Source organism: Homarus americanus, unplaced genomic scaffold, assembly GCF_018991925.1.
Source record: "Homarus americanus isolate GMGI-L3 unplaced genomic scaffold, GMGI_Hamer_2.0 scaffold53604, whole genome shotgun sequence".
Lineage (NCBI taxonomy): Eukaryota > Metazoa > Arthropoda > Malacostraca > Decapoda > Nephropidae > Homarus > Homarus americanus.
In genome coordinates, this window is record NW_024742288.1 from 865,341 (window position 1) to 882,729 (window position 17,389).

The following is a 17,389-nucleotide window of genomic DNA, read 5'->3' on the forward strand; positions in this document are numbered from 1 at the left end:
ATTTTTTGTAATCCGGATTAAGTTGAGTCATCGTTCTTGAGTTACGCTGCCGTCATTAAATGCGTTTCAGGTGTCTGTGACGTCACGCAAGTTGACATTCCTGGCGTCTCCAAGTGACCTCTGTGCGCCTGGGATATATTTTATACTTCAGTGACGTCATGTCTGCCGTTTTTGTTATTTCAGTGACGTCATGGCTGCCGTTTTTGTTATTTCAGTGACGTCATGGCTGCTCTTGACATTTCAATAATGTAATGGTTGTCATTCTTGATACCTCAGTGACGTCACATGTTTATTATACCTGGCAGCATCAGAGATCAAAGATGACACACACACACACACACACACACACACACATAAAACAAGACATGCATACTTATAACATATCAGAACGCACTTACAAGGCACAATAAAATTCAAGCGACATACAAAACAAACTACACACATACACACACACACACACATAAAAAAACGTACATGCCAAAACACATTAAAACTACACAACCGCTAAAACTAAATATATAATTACACTCTACTTACCAACAACCAAAACAAACACACACACACACACAGACAAACAAACAAACACACACAGAAAAGGAAAGAGCAAGGTGTGATCTGTCATGCTACACACACTTAGCTGTACTGCCTGTGTAAGGGAGAGTCATGTCACCTTTATACACACTTCCAAACAGGCAAGGACACACGGTAAAATAGATACCTCTTTCATTTAAGCAATACAGTGTTGTTCAGTGTACGTGTAGCGGGTGTGAGTGACAGTTATCAACACAGATTCTTAGCAGACAACACAAATGCCTACCTGGTTAAGTGGGCTCCAGTCTTAATAGGCCCCAACACACACACACACACACACACACACACACACACACACACACACACACATGGAATCTAATAGACAACTCACAGAGGAAAGGCTTCACTGGACATTGTATAAATATGTATGAAGTTATTTTATACACAAGTACAATATATATCTTGGGACAAAATGTGGACAAATAGGATGACTAATGCAATGGATGTGAACTGCAATGTAGAAAATACACATATATTGACTAAAATGGACAAATCACATAAGGGCTTCACTGGACATAATACAGACATAATATTCACAAAAGTGGACAATACACAAAATGCTTGGGACATGACATATATATATATATACATATAATTACACTGGACAAAATCTATGCATCACTTTGACTAAACTGGACAATACACAAGAAGTGAATTGGACAAAAGACAAATGAAAAGAAAATCACACACCAGATTACTTTGGACATTATACATGAATTGGACTGGACAATACACATGGACTACACCTTGGATAATTTACAACATAGAATACATTGGACAGAACATACATAAACTGGTCAATTCATTTTACATACATGATGCAACTTCTGTGTTTTTCCACAGACCTGGCGTGCTAAATCCCTCTATCAAATATTGACGTGACAGGACTGACTCTTCGTGATTGACTGACTTCACCTGAGTGACTCTATACTTCACGCCAGGTCCAGGATTCTCACACACACACACACACACACCCATTGTGCTAAGTACGTCCACAAAATCAATAGTAATACTCGTAAGATAGCATTATCATCATCCTCAGCAGGGAGTCTGAACTGGGAGGGAGGGGGGGGGGGAGGGGATACATGGATCCCCTGGAGGTACAGCCGCAAACAAAAGTCCCGTCGCTTCTTCTGCTGCTCCATGAACCCCGAGATTCAGACTAGTGAACCCGAAGCAGTAGATATTGATTCAATATTTTTTTCATAAATGATTCGGATTCACGAGTCTGAATCTCGGGGTTCGTGGTTCAGGAGGAGAGGCGACTGGACTTTTGTCGGCGACTGTACCCAAGATATATTTCGAGGAGCCAAAGGTATATTGAGTGTAAATAGAATGTGCCATATGTATCACTGTATTGTTCATATACATAGTTCATTAAAGAAAAAAATGACAGAACCACTGAGAGGGGAAACGTGACATCTCACACTGAAACTAAGATGGACAGCTGAGGAAATTTCCGAGTGCTAAACCCACCAGGCGAATTCGAACACTTCATATGGTATACCAATGAGCTTGAAGCAGCTGGTAGAGTTCCGCTATTTTGGTAACACTGTAAGGGGAGAGGGATGGGAGGTGGACGGCTAGGGGTAGTGGTGGTGTAGTTACCAGATGGACTCTACCAGGTGGTTTCCGATTCACTGGTCTCACTGACGGGGTTCACATTTGTAGGAGAGTGTAGCGCTCGGATCTTTCAACTGTACGCCGACCTTAAAAGGTTCAGAACCACTGATCTACGACTTATGAAACCCGCCAACTATACTGTAGACTAAGTGATTTACAGAGGTTTGTTTACAAGCAAGATGACGAATGGTACAAAGTCGAAGTGGGATGAAATGAATTGAGTCCTAATCGGATGAAATTTTGAAAATAATATCTTGTGTATTGAGTTATAAAGATCAATGATCTGGAAAAATACTCAATGCTTTGGTGGTTTGTTTATTAGGTGGGTGTTTGCCTGTTAAAAGCTTCACCCATTCTGATTCTGATCCGTGAGGGATAATACTATCTTACCTTGAAGAACCAAGACGGTGGTGGTGGTTGGCTCAGTGGTGGTGATGATCGGCTCAGTGGTTGTGGTGGTCGGCTCAGTGGTTATGGCATCACTGCCTGCAGTGGTGGCATCACTGCCTGCAGGGGTGGTATCACTGCCTGCAGGAGTGGCATCACTGCCTGCAGGGGTGGTATCACTACCTGCAATGGTGGTAACACTACCTGCAGGAGTGGTATCACTGCCTGCAGGGGTGGTAACACTACCTGCAGGGGTGGTAACACTACATGCAGGGGTGGTAACACTACCTGCAGGGGTGGCATCACTACCTGCAGGAGTGGTATCACTACCTGCAGGGGTGGCATCACTACCTGCAGGAGTGGTATCACTACCTGCAGGGGTGGCATCACTACCTGCAGGAGTGGTATCACTACCTGCAGGGGTGGCATCACTACCTGCAGCGTTAGTGCCGCTGTTGGCCGTGGTCGTGTCGTTACTATTACTATCTGCAGCGTTAGTGCCGTTCTCAGCAGCATTATTCGTGGCCCCACCAGACTCTTCTTCATCCTTGAATTTCGATGGTTCTGCAAAATAACACATTAATGAAATTTACTAGACACTGAAAAAATCTATGTTCTGTACAGTGTTTTTAAATGAAAAAAGTCTAACAAGTCACCAATTAATATTAATTATTAATATGTGTTGTTAAGTGATTATTTGTCTCACGCCCTTTTATTTCTTTGAGGGGCAGCCAAACGCCCGCCTTTTCTAACCTGTCTGGTGAATTTTTGTTCCCAAGTAAAAGATATTTTTCCTAGAGCGACTTAACTCATCATCCATCAGTTAATCTTTGGTTTATTTTTTAAATATTTCAATAGAGTGAAGCACCAGCATCACTCCGTCACCCACCTTGAAGCAAGACTACCAGTGGTGAGGTTCATCCACATTTTGGAGTTTCACAGTTAACCTTACCTCACGTCACCTATGGGCCAAGTATATAAAAAAATGTGACGTCACAGTCCCGTAAGTTTTCCCGCAAGTGAGACTCTCTCTCGCATCCCTCTCCCTCCAACAACCTGCATTCTGAGTGTGTGTGTGTGTGTGTGTGTGTGTGTGTGTGTGAGCCCAGACTTCTCCAGCGCAAACCTTAACCTAGTACAGTATCAGCTATCTTAAGGCTAAGTGACCTTTTTAACCTAAATGATACTTTGATAATTATATGTAACTGAGTTGTTACTAATGTACTTATTATGTGACTAAGGTGCTCTTGCCAGTGAACCTTTACCATTAAGCTACACTTACTAGTAATGCCAGGTCCGAGATCCTGACGTAGTGTGTTGAGCGCCATTATGTGGGACCATCACAGTGTTCAAAATTCTTGTGTCTGTTGTTGCCATTTACCGCTTTAAGTCCTTATGCATTTGTCTATACCTGGCGTAGTGTAGTACTGACGTGTTGTCCTGACTCGGTCTATCGACTTTATCCAGTTGTTGTAATTTGTATATAGTATCAAGATTAATTACAAGCAAATAACTATTACTTTTCTGAGGCTTAAATTCACTGGTAACACACGAATTTGTTCACGAGAGGAATTTCTAGTTAACATCTTCCATATATATCTCACTGAGTATTCCTTGGTACCACACTCACTAATAACGCCACTTGTACTCATACTGCCCTGAAAACATTAGGCTCCGAGAGGGGCCTAGTGTATTGGGCACCCCCCTTGCATCCTGTACAAGGCAACACGCCAAAAACATTTACAGCGGCCAACAGGGAAGCACACGGTGTTCTTGCTCGCCTTCTTTGACTCATGCGATTAAGGACACAAGTACCTGAGGGGCCATGGGTTATGTCGGCAAGGTGCGTATAGTGACGACAGGGTGGGTGTGTGGAGGGTGAATTCCAAATACGGTTCATCTGTAAAGTGTGGCAGGTTAAAATAAAAGTGCCAGCCCTGTCTCAAGGAGGAGGGATATTTGGTCAGGGAGGGACGAGGTGTTGGTGACGGCTGGGGACCTGTAGGAGGTGATAAGGCAAGTGAACCCATAAAATGACCTTTTGAATCCCATACTATACAAACACTAATAAATATGCTATAATTAACAGGGATACACTTTGTCATAGCATAAAATTTCCAGTGAGAACAGATGATCCACTGCCTACCCCCTGGATTATGACGTCATAGTCAAAATAGCGTGACTTCATAATTAAAAGGCAGAGTAGGAGGAGGTTTAGGAACTTCTCAAAGTTCTCAGGACTCACCTGGGAGGCAGTTTGGTACAGCTTTATCGTTGAGGACAGCGTCAAGAACCTTCTCCAGGCACGCGTCAAGGTCACAGTGACACCAGTTGCGATGGTAGAATTGGCCTTCTACTCCGGCGCCCACCACCATGGCCAGCACCGTAACCAATGTCCACACTGACGAAAACAAGACCAAAAAAAGTAGATTAGATAAGGTAAGGATAGGATAAGTGTGACCAGCCACACCGCTGAACAAAACCCGGATATATACCTTATTTATCACCTTAACTCTCATGAAAATCAGAACCACTGAAACGAACCTCCGAGCTGTTCACCTTACCATAGGTGGTGCTGTATGTGTTTCATTCGAGCTTGGGTTCAGTTTCGAAATGCTTCAAATTTACTTCAGAAACTAATTAACATTCAATTTCACACCAAAGCCAGAACGAACATAATATGACGCCAATTGTCCGAAACAGTGACTCAAATTAACAACACATATCTTACACTATATTCAAATCACATCAAATTCAAATCTTTCAACATTTATCCTAGAGGGAAGACAGTTTCCCTCTCCCTAGAATGACAGTGAGTCGTGCAACAGGTATTAGCTAAGGTGTGAAACCATAGCACCAACCGCAGCGTCACATATCGTCCGTCAGTCTCTGGACAATTTGCGTCAGAATAAGTCTGGTTCCGGCCTCAGTGTGAACAAGTATCATCCTTTACCTACAGGTGACTATAGTGATAATATTTCCCTCCATTTGATTAAGAATAAATACGAAGAATTATGAAAAGAACAGATTAATGGGGAGTTATCAAGGAGATTAAACATTTTGGGATAACAAAAAATAAACAAATAATTAATACGCAATAGAGAATAAAATAAACACATAGAATAATAACAATAATATCAAACAAATACAAACACCACATAAAAAAAAACACAAAAACTAAAATTACTCCCCCATATAAATTCCAGGAATAAAACAGATTAAACAAAAGCTACACTATACAAAATGATGATAAAAACATCATTGTTACAAAAGCCAAACATAACAAAAGCTTAATTAAATCTATTACAACAACATTCAAAATTATCACTGGTTGAGTGAAGTGATTACAGACACCAAGCGAACAATAGACTAATTAAATTATATATAAAAAAAAACCGACGAGAGAGATTGTATGAAAATATACCAGCCTTCATATATACCAACAATCATAGTATACTAACAAACATATACATCAGATATACCACAATTCGTATATACCATGATTTAGATATACCAAGTTAACAATATACTACATTAACAGTATATCAAGTTATTATCAGTATACCATGCGGCACGAGTCTAAGCTTTGATTCAACTATTAGCATTAGGTAATTGGGAAAAAAATCAGGTCATAATCCCAGGAACTCTAAAGTCAATACCTCTCTCTCTCTCTCTCTCTCTCTCTCTCTCTCTCTCTCTCTCTCTCTCTCAACTATACTCAGGAGAACACAGGTAACAAAAATAATGGTAATTATTATATTCTCAATGTAATACCAATCATTTAAATGCAATTACAATCCCTAAATGTAATTACAATCTTATAATCGTATCATGGTAGAGTCTTAAGCTAAATTTGATGCCATTGTAACGCCCGAGTTTTTTGTTAAATTATCTAAACACATTATCACTTACGTTTAAAATTTAACTTCAGTTTATTTGACAGTGAGTCCTGACATTAGTTACGACTTTTCAAGCTAGTTCCTCTCTCTTCAATTCTGGTTAAAAATAATATTAACTTGATGTAGTGTTAATATTATCATCCAGGGGTGAGTTAACATAGTGACATTGTGACTACTAAAATGTTAAATTAATACCCACTCAGTTGTTAGTGAAATGTTTAGTGATATGTTAAGTATATGTTAACTATTTTTATTTCCTCCTTGTTAAAATATTAATATTGTTATCATAGACGAGATTAAAATATACCAATTTGTTGTATGTGTTTGTCTGTATATAAAAACACATTCATGACGCCACAATTAACAAAAAACATCCACGACATAAACATAAATTAACCTTTCATCAATATTGGTGTTTATACGAAAAATAAACACTTAATATTCTAAAGGAAAGAGGAAAACAAAAGAACTCTAAGTATCACATCTAGGAAATGGCTTCAAATAAATCCACATTCAATTCAATTCCTTTAAAAGACTTGAAAGCTCTCACAAGACACATTAAAGTAATCAGATTCTATGTCCGCACTTCGTAAAGATCTTCAAAACCTAAAGTCGATGTTTCAGAGAGTCGAGAAGTAGAGAGAGTCTTTACATTATAGTTCTTATAATGGGAAAGGTAAATGCTGCTGCTGCCGTGTATTTCGAAGCGCGGTTCTATGTTTCTGAGTTATATAGATTGAATTGGTGTGGTTAAGTTAGGTTAGGTTAGGTTATTTTATTTTTTCAGGTTCGGTTAAGTTTAATATTCAATACCATTCCAGAAACTCCCAATACTTCTGCAAATACTCCCAGACTCCTTTGTAAAACAGTTGAAATTAAGCTGTATAATCTGTAATATTCAATTCCATTCACTTAACACTAAAACTTAAAATTCAATTCACAAGAACCTCTCAAACTCGGGATATAAGTTGTACAAGTTTCTTTTAATATACAAATTTAATTCCTTTCCCTTGACTCTTTTAGGAATTTTAAATGTTGTCGGCGAAGTTTCTTGAATGTCTTGAGCTATAATGTCTTTAAATTCACTCTCATCCCTTTGACCCTAAAACACAATAAGTTTCCATACTAGATTTTAAGACCCTGAAGTTGTCCTGTAGTGTTTGTTTCTTTAAAAGTCTTTCATTCGCCTCTAAAACTTAAAATGTCTTCAAAAGAGCCTTTAAAACTCTGAGGCTATATTGTGGAACCTTTTTATAATGTGGTCCATTCATCCGAACCCTGCGAGTTTAAAAAGCTTTCACGTGATACTTTAAAACTTTAGAGTTAAACTTTATTCTCTACAATATTAAGTATCATTCATTTGTCTCTACAAACTTAGAAAATTTTTCACACTCCATATCTTCAAAACTCCTCAAGTTACGCCGTACAACTTTTTATAACATTTTGGTCCATTGTTTCCATTCGTTTGACTTGGAGTTTCGTAGACGATACTAGAGAGTTATGAGGCCCCAGGGAGCGTCGTCAGGAGGTGGGCGCCCCATCCTGGGAGATAAGTCATCCCCTCCACTTACCATAATGGCGGGGCTCGACGCGCGACCTTCACAGCCCACCGACTCTTGATACTAGTATCGATTTCCTTTGGTTGCAAACACACACTCCTGCCGATGCCTGTTGTTCTCAGCCAAGGGAAAATACCAATAGTATGTTTGTTCATGCGTAAAGATTTAGTGATTTTCTATATTCGGTCGGAAGGAGACGCGAAAACAATAAAAAAAAGAAAAAAAAAAGAAAAGATTACTTGCCTTTTTCGCGAGACAGAATTCTTGGCATAACTCTAGTGTGCGTCTTCTGAGCCTTTCGTGGAGTATAAAGAGGATACGATCACGTCACGCCAGTATTGAGTTATCCGCTACACTGATCATTATTACTAACACCTTACGACATGCGACAACGCTCCTATCACACTCGTATGACAGACTGGTACTAACTAACGATCTTATGGGATGACAAGAAAAACCTAATATTGGAAGAAGAAAATATACGTATGAATAATGGAATCAAGTCGAATGTACTAATGATATATAAAAAAAAAATCTTAAATGCAGTAAGTTGGCCAACAATGAATAAATTGAATTAGATTACAATTATATTCACCTCCAAGAAAATATAATAGTTAAGGGTATAAAATGATCTTACCTGACTGAAACCTACTGAAAGCAAGTTAAAACATCAAGGCATTAAGTGTTAAGACCAATGTGTGGTAGTAGTGAGCACTTACCCCGTCCATGGTCATAACTGGTCACTGCCGCTCTCTCCATCGCGCTTGTCTACTCTGCGAAGAATAAAAATAAATATATCAACCAAGATAAAAAAATGGGATAAAAGGCACACACAAAAAAAAATTAAGGAGTAAATTATCAATAAAATCCGCAATAAACACAATATGTATAAATAAAAAAAAAAAATAACGCACACTAATACCAGCAACTGATATCAATAAACACAGGAAGGAGGAACTAAAAGATACAAACATTGCCACTCGTAAATGTGTCTTCCTACTGTATGGCATTTTGTGGCCGGAACCAAGAGTAAACACATTCTCCCCCTTCATTCACTATCATGCCTTCACCACTCCAGTTGTTGTGAGAGCGAAGGCCTGGTATAGTGTTTCCCCCCCCCCCTTCCATAACAAAGCCCCAAGTTATCTATGTGTTTCGTCCTTATCGCTTCAACACAACTACTAGTATCAACCCCACACATCGGTAGTATACGTTCATATACACAAAAAACCAGTTGGCTTAAGCAAAAGACAATCGTAAAGTTCCCCACACCATTAGGATAAACAGTACCATTAATCGATATCAATTAATCCACGAACGTCTTAGCATCAAGGAACCGTCAACAGCAACAACAGCGAGACAACACAAAAACAGGAAGGTTGTAGGAGTGAGGCCTGTTAAGGGGGCACCACCAGCCGTAGGATCCGAGTCGAGTACCCAAGAACGTTACTCAAGCTCTTCCCCTCAGTTTATGCGAGAGAGAGAAAAAAAAAGAGTGCTGCCCGCGTTGTATTGCGTCCTATTGTGTTCCACCAGCAGACAGTGAAAGGGACTGGGGTGAGGGAGGGGCAGGGGGAGGAGAAAGACAGCCTTGTATGAGAATGGGGAGGAGAGAGGGAGGGAGGTAGGTAGGTGGGGCTATTAAAATGAAGGTAGAAAGTGTTTACGATCAGGTAGGATATTTAGTTTGTTTATCCCATCAGTCAATACTTCTTTAGTCCACAGATTCTGGAGTTTTGGTTCACCTGAAGATTAACGATCCTGACGCTATCTAAAGGTAAATCTTTCTTTCTTATGAACAGAATAATAAAGAAATAAATATCTCGTAACTGACCCTCCCTGGTATAAAAAACTATTCAAATATTGTGTCAAAGTACCTGCATCTCGTCATGGAAACCAGAGTAGTAAGGAGGGTATTACGCATTTTATTGTGAGCACTAGGAACGTTTCGCCACAACACACAAGACGCAAAGACGCAATATACGCATCTCTCTCACTACGCTTCATCATTTTCACCATGAACAAAAAAACAATGTCAGTTTGTTATCTTGCTAGTGAAACATTCTTCTTCCCAGACATCACACTAAACAGAAGGCTCATGGTTGGTTGCGTATTACCAATAGAACCACAAAACCCTTTATTATTTCAAAAGACGCATACCTAACCTAACCTAACCTAACCTACCTTCACGTTTAAAGATAACATGTTAGGTTAAATATCTGCTTTAATAAAACTAATAAAAAATAAAAAGAAAAAATCCGTTTCCATTAGTGAGATTCTTCGAGATCTATGTTAATATATATAATAGAAACGTGATTTTTTTTGTACTGTAAGAGAGAGAGCAACACTGGCGCCGCGTCCTGTATGCTACCGGTAGGTGAAGAATTTATTATCTTGACCAGCTATGTGAGGATTTCATTAAAAAAGTTTAGATGTACTTGTTTTGAGAAGGGCCTCTTGTTCCTCGTCCGTTAATTAAAAAAAAGAAAAACATGTATTACTGGAGCTAAGCGAGGAAGCAATGATGATGATAAGAATAATTAACGATAACTGTCAATAACAACAAGAACACCCACTAATGACAAGCAAAAATCACAATAACAATACACATCATGAACAATAAATTCAAACAATAATAATAACAACAGGCGTATTAACAATAGTAACAATCTCAATAAACTACAATACACTTGTCATGATTGTAATACTAACACGACTACAAATAGTAATATAAGCCAATGAAAGGTTGATTTACTCTTCTACAACATTCTTACTGTGATCTTGTACAATAGCAATCAACACGCAAGGTTTAATTCGATAAGCGAAATTGGTATCTCCATTCAGTACAATAACAAATGGCTCTCATGCTATGTTAATGGGAAGTCCTATATCATCTTGACGAAAATCTCTAATCCATGAAGGTAATATATAAGGTTTAATAATTTTTTTAGACGACTGCAGCGTATTTATTTATTTTATAGTAACAAAAAAACATCATCATGGTGTAAATAAACTTTTCTTGAGTACAACAGCCAGCATTACTAGGAGAGCCATGCATGAGTAATGAAGGATGAGAGAGCATGTGAGCACACTACACCATAAAGAAGTACAATGGTGGCTGGTGGTCGTCATAGAACGCGACTGTAAATTGTTGACGTGTATTGGCGCGCGTCATGGCTCGGTTGCCGGACTAACGCAACAGGAAATTTTCTAGATACAGGTGTTCATTTTTTTCTTTCTCGTACAGACATTGATAAAATTATTAATTTATTTTCGTTAATGAATATAACTAACGAATTATTATACATTACTATTGATAAGGGATGATGTTTACAATTGGTCACAAACAACTCCATGTTAAAGAGTATTTTAAAGACTACGTTGTTCCTTGTTTATTATATTTTGTTTACAGTAGAAACCGGGTCAGTTTTTTATAGCTGTCAGTACAGTACTGTCAATATTGCGAAACAACACTAGTTTGTTGATATACAGTTGGCAGTTACTCTTTTCTTCACTATAAAAAGAGATACAAGAAAAAGTATAAATAAACAGCTATTTCCGTTATTATTATCCAAGTATTATTTTTTGATGACTTGTCCGCCCCCCCGTCCGCCCCCCCCCCCCAAGCAAAATATTTCACGATCATTACCAGACACACTGAGAAGAACACAACAGGCTCCAGAGCGTGTCAGCCAGGCTACGTGTGGTTGGGGGCGCGTAGTTTGTTTCTAAAAATAAAGCAGCACTTCCAAGATGAACCAACCTACCTTTCTTTACCTTACCAGCCTAGATTAAAATTAGTCAAGTCAGATTAGTTTGGCGAGGTTAGGATAGTTAGATTTGGTTGGTTCGTGTAATCTGGTTTTTAAAAATGTTAGGCGCTCCATCCAATTACAACCTGGCTGATGGGCGTTCTCTAGACGCGTGTTTCCAATTAGCGCTGCACAATAAACCCAAAGTGAGAAAAACTTCAAAAAACACCGTCCCTGGTGCGGGTTGTTATGGCTGGCGTGCTTGACGGCTCGTGCTGCTGGCTAGTGTGTCAGTTTTATCGTGAAAGATGTGGAATATATTTCTAACAAGCCTCAACTCTTAGGGGGATTTGCGACAACAAATCCCAAGCTTGGTGCCGGAGCCTTGAGGAACGTGCAAGAGGAGATTACACATAGGGATTTAACAGCACTACCCCCTTAAGCTCTGGTCTTGCCCAGGTCCTCACTGTAAACACGAACCTCTTGTGACAATCTTACCTTGTGCGTTTATAAAATTGTGAACACCTCTCTCAGTGAAGTGTTTGTGTGAATGTTATTGAAGTTATACTAGTGAATTTTACTTTCGTATTTTTTTATTTTGTTGTACTTATTTGGAATATTTTTAGTATCGTAGTCTGTACTAGGATTAAATGTTTATAATAATAATAATAATAATAATAATAATAATAATAATAATAATAATAATAATAAAACAAAAAATTTTGACAATATAAAATAAACCAAATCTCATGCGTTTGTGAATAAGAAGAAAAAAATCACTTCTCTACTGTATATACTAAGATAATTCATTGCTCAATAACGCCCCCGAAGACACAAACACTGGAGATATCCTGTTACATGTGACGCTTATAGGTACATCAGCGTTCATTGTCCCGTTTCCTGAACGAGAAGAATGCTAACGGGTAATGCAAGACACTCAACCCTGGCTAGCTACCTTCTCAGTGCCCTGGCTCACACACACACACACACACACACACACACACACAGACGTTATTAATAATGTGAAAATGTATATCTAACCGGCTGATTCGAGTTAAAGGTAATTCATAACGTCCAGAAATAATAATGTAAATATAATCAAGGCATTATTATTAAATTATAAGGTTAATGAACAAAAATAACCCTTAACACAATATTCTTCCTCCACTACTACTGCTATGACTATTCCTCCCCACAAACCACTACCCTTACCCCTACTATTACTACTACTACTACTACTACTACTCACACTCCTACCACCACTACCAATAACCTCCATCATGGCCACAATAACCAGTCATCCCACACTGACAAACACGTAACCTTACCTCACACGCAACACACATTTCCCGGCTTCACCTCAAATGCCGCGCTTGTATTTATGAGCAATGAACCGGAGTTTTTTTTTAAAGCGAGCTGATACACACACACACACACACACACACACACACACACACACCAGGGAAGAGACCTTAACCTTTCAGTTCTCCTCAGTACTTTTAACTCCCCACAGTTAGATTGGCTGGGTGATAGATTTGGGTACGTTAGATTAGGAAGAGTTTGTTTGAGGCGAGAGATTTGTTGTCACTGATAGGTTGGGTTTGGGTAAATACGGGTAATTTAAGGTATTTTTTAGATTTTGTTAGGTATTCTTGGATGAATTTGGTATTAAAAATTTTCTGCAGATAAAAGAACGAATAGCAATTACCTAGTCAATTTTACGGGTTATATATCGATACATTATATATACGAGTTCATTAAAAGAGCCCTAATTATATTTTTTCATCTTCACTTACGCGGAATATTCATTATAAGGACTTTCAAAAAAATCTTGGAAAATAACATCTAGTTGTAGTTCGTCCCGCGGCCACCACACAAGAATGGCGCCACATGCACACACACTCCCCTTGTCGGATCCCGCCTTGGTCCCACAAGATACGGGAATATCTTAATGGAATATGATCAGTTTCCGACGTGGTGGCTCCACAGATTTCCTACATTTCCTCTCGAGAATCTGATAAGATTGCCAAGGTTTACAGGGACGAGAGTTTTAGTTTCAAAAGTCGCTCAATCAAAAGTTGGTGCAAGTTGGAGAGGGGGAATGCATGGAGGGGAGGGAGGGTAATGGTGGTGGTGCAGAGGGTGTGAGGAACGAGGAGGAAGAGGCGGAGGAGGCGGAGGAGGAGGAGGAGGAGGAGGAGGAGTAGTAGTAGGTGTGTGTGTGTGTGTGTGTGTGTGTGTTTTAGGCTTGATACAACACATACACGTAGCTCATATCCAGCACACACACACACACACACACACATAGGACTGGAACAGGTCACAAACACCATTTTCTGAGGGTTGAGGATGACGACTGCAAAAGATAAGTCTATTAGGACACCCAAACTTTGTGGCTCTTCTGGGGAGAGGAAGTGAGGAGGGGTGAGGGGCTGGGGAGAGGGGAGAGCTGAGGGAGGGTTCTGGAGGAGAATGAGAGAGAGAGGGAGGAGCTAGAGGAGGGAGAGAGAGTGAGCTGGGGAGGGGCACTGTTGGAGGTGAGAGAGAGAGAGGAGGAGAGAGAGGGAGTTGGAGGAAGGGAGAGAGTGAGAGGGAGGCGGATAAGGAGAAATGGATGCAGGGATGAGGAACTTGAATTGAGGGGAGGAAGGGTGAGAGGAAAGAGGGGAAAGAGACAGAGGGCTTGGGGAAGGGTGAGGGGAGATAGCAAGGGGGAGGAAAGGAAAGGGAATGAGGAATAAAGAACCGAGGGTGGAGAGAGAGAGTGTTTGTGTGTGTGTGACGTCATCCACAACACTTTTAAAACGTGGTATCATTTTATTGTAATTTAACGATACACCTGTCTGAGCCAATCAGCTCTATAAACGCTAATCCTGACTTACTGATCAACTGACTAGGATAAAATTTTAATCACTTTTTTTGCGTCGAGAATAGCATATTTTCCGTAACTTTTTTTTTTTTTTTTAGAATATTGGAGTTTAGTTCAGTATGTAAATCACCTGACCTGACTAATGGATGTTTTTCAGTGTGAGGATAATTTATTCAATGGTGTTTCAATGCAGTTAGTAATGAATTTTTTATCAACTTTCGTCTATTTTTCCCAAACACAAAGTGATTTTACTCATCACACCTGAGAATTTTACCTTTGTTTATATTCTTCAAAACTCCCTATCCAGAGTACCTCCTCCTCTTCCACCTCCTCCTCCTCCTCTTCCACCTCCTCCTCCTCCTCCTCCTCCTCCACCACCACCACCACCACCACCACCTCCTCCTCCTCCTCCACCACCACCACCTCCCTCCTCCTCCTCCTCCTCCACCACCACCACCACCACCACCTCCTCCTCCTCCACCACCACCACCACCACCTCCTCCTCCTCCACCACCACCTCCTCCCACCTCCACCACCACCACCACCTCCCCACCACCACCACCTCCTCCTCCACCACCACCTCCTCCTTCACCACCACCTCCTCCTTCACCACCACCTCCTCACCACCTCTTCCTCCTCCACCACCTCCTCCACATCCTCCTCCCACCACCACCTCCTCACCACCACCACCACCTCCTCCCTCCTCCTCCTCCCTCCTCCTCCTCCACCACCACCACCTCCACCACCACCTCCTCCTCCTCCTCCACACCACCACCACCACCTCCTCCTCTTCCTTCACAACCTCCACCCTCACCACCTCCTCCTCCTCCACCTCTCACTCAGCGGACTTGAACTTTCGTCAACTTGGAAACTTTTCTCTTCAACCTGAGTTCAAACGTGTAACTCACCCGGCCTGGGTCACTCTCCTGCCAGTTTACAAACTTCATCTTCCCTCCATTATGGGGAAGGTTTTTTTCTTTTCTTTCCGAAGAATCTTTACATCTCCCTCAATTTCGCTACTTGGCTGGATAAGGAGTGTGTGTGTGTGAGTGTGTGTGTGTGTGTGTGTGTGTGTGTGTGTGTGTGTGTGTGTGTGTGAGTGTGTGTGTGTGTGTGTGTGAGTGTGTGTGTGTGTGTGTGTGTCCAGCTACCTGACACACTTGGTACAGGTGAGTGTAGTGGGCGGAGTGTTATAAACTTTGGTCTCGACTCTTGAGCGGTTTACGGTGTGTGAGGGAGAAGACTAAAGGCTGATGGGTGTCGGCTCTTAACTGTTATCACCTCTTACCCAAAACCTACATCAAACCATTTTATTAAATTTTATTATTAACACCTCTAAGTGTGTAAACCGTATGAGAATTCCTTTGTAGACACGAACATCGACAGCTGATGATATATTCACTTTAAACTATAGATCGATTCTTAACTGATGATTAAACACTCTAACGCTACCTGGGGATTTAGGTTACGATACGTTAGATTAGGTTAAGTCTGATTAGCATGGTAAATCTTAAAGTGGTATACGCTGGGGGGTGGGGCGGGGGGGCTAATCTACACGTGATCCGCGTGTTTTATTTATAGCTGTCTGGAAGTATCTGGCAACACATCCGGTGACGTCACAATAAACATGATATAATATAATGCGATTAGAATTATACGTCACGACTCTTAGACGATCAGACTCCAAGAATATTACGTCACTTTTTGTTATTTGACGTACTAAGATGTTTCAATCTCCAATATAACGGAATTATCTCTAAATATAAATAGTTAGATGGAAGTATTTCACATCAGATGCACCCTCGATATAACAGACTTTCCCCTCTATATACAGTAGTCCGCTAAATAGAGGTTTTTTTTTTTACTACACGTGGCATCGGATCCCTTTACGAAAACAAACACACGTCTTAAACTTTATAAACAACGTGACAACAACCACGCTGCTATACCTGGCAAGTAACCAAGGCGAGTGTATGTATCTGTGCCTTGACATTTGGGGGGAATATTTACTCGGTCAAGTTGCCATTAATAGACACACGTCACAGCCAATAGGAACATCAGTATTAATCTCCCAGTTTTCCTTCTCCTATCACGTCATAGAGTTAAGTATTAGCTCTCTCTCTCTCTCTCTCTCTCTCTCTCTCTCTCTATTTTTAGTACTGAGGAAATTGTATAAGGTTGTAAAACGTAGATACACAGAAAGGAAAAGATAAAAAAGCAAGAATAATAGAGAAGGAGATAAACTAGTAGACACAAGGAAGGTTGAGAATATGAAGGATAGAGATAATAGAGAGAATAAGAGAATAGGGATAGCTGGTGTTTTCTCAAGGACGTTGGTGGTGTTCCGTTTGTTGTGGGTCGATGGCACATGGCAACCAGTGTGATGGGGGGTACTTGTAGGGGGAGGGGGTTGTTGTGGGGGTTGTGGTGGTGGTGTGGGGTTGTGGTGGTGGTGTGGGGTGGTGGTGGTAGTGGGGTTGTGGTAGTGGGGATTGTGGTTGTGGTGGGGATTGTGGTGGTGGTAGTGGGGTTGTGGTAGTGGGATTGTGGTGGTGGTTGTGGGGATTGTGGTGGTGGTAGTGGGGTTGTGGTAGTAGGGATAGTAGTGGTGGTAGGGATTGGTGGGGGTAGTGGGGTTGTGGTTGTGGGGTTGTGGTGGTGGTAGTGGGGTTGTGGTAGTGGGGATTGTGGTGGTGGTAGTGGGGATTG

At 40.7% G+C, this 17,389-nt stretch overlaps 1 protein-coding gene across 1 annotated transcript; it reads right to left on the reverse strand.

The window, feature by feature from the left end:
• Positions 1 to 2,405: 2,405 nt before the first annotated feature.
• Positions 2,406 to 8,841, reverse strand: LOC121876721 (autotransporter adhesin BpaC-like). The gene is made up of 3 exons (XM_042382080.1): positions 8,779 to 8,841; positions 4,847 to 5,002; positions 2,406 to 3,165 (listed from the first exon to the last, which is right to left on the reverse strand). The coding sequence occupies exons 1-3, from the start codon at positions 8,816 to 8,818 to the stop codon at positions 2,561 to 2,563; spliced, it is 801 nt and encodes a 266-aa protein (XP_042238014.1). The 5' UTR covers positions 8,819 to 8,841; the 3' UTR covers positions 2,406 to 2,560.
• Between the last annotated feature and the right edge of the window lie 8,548 nt (positions 8,842 to 17,389).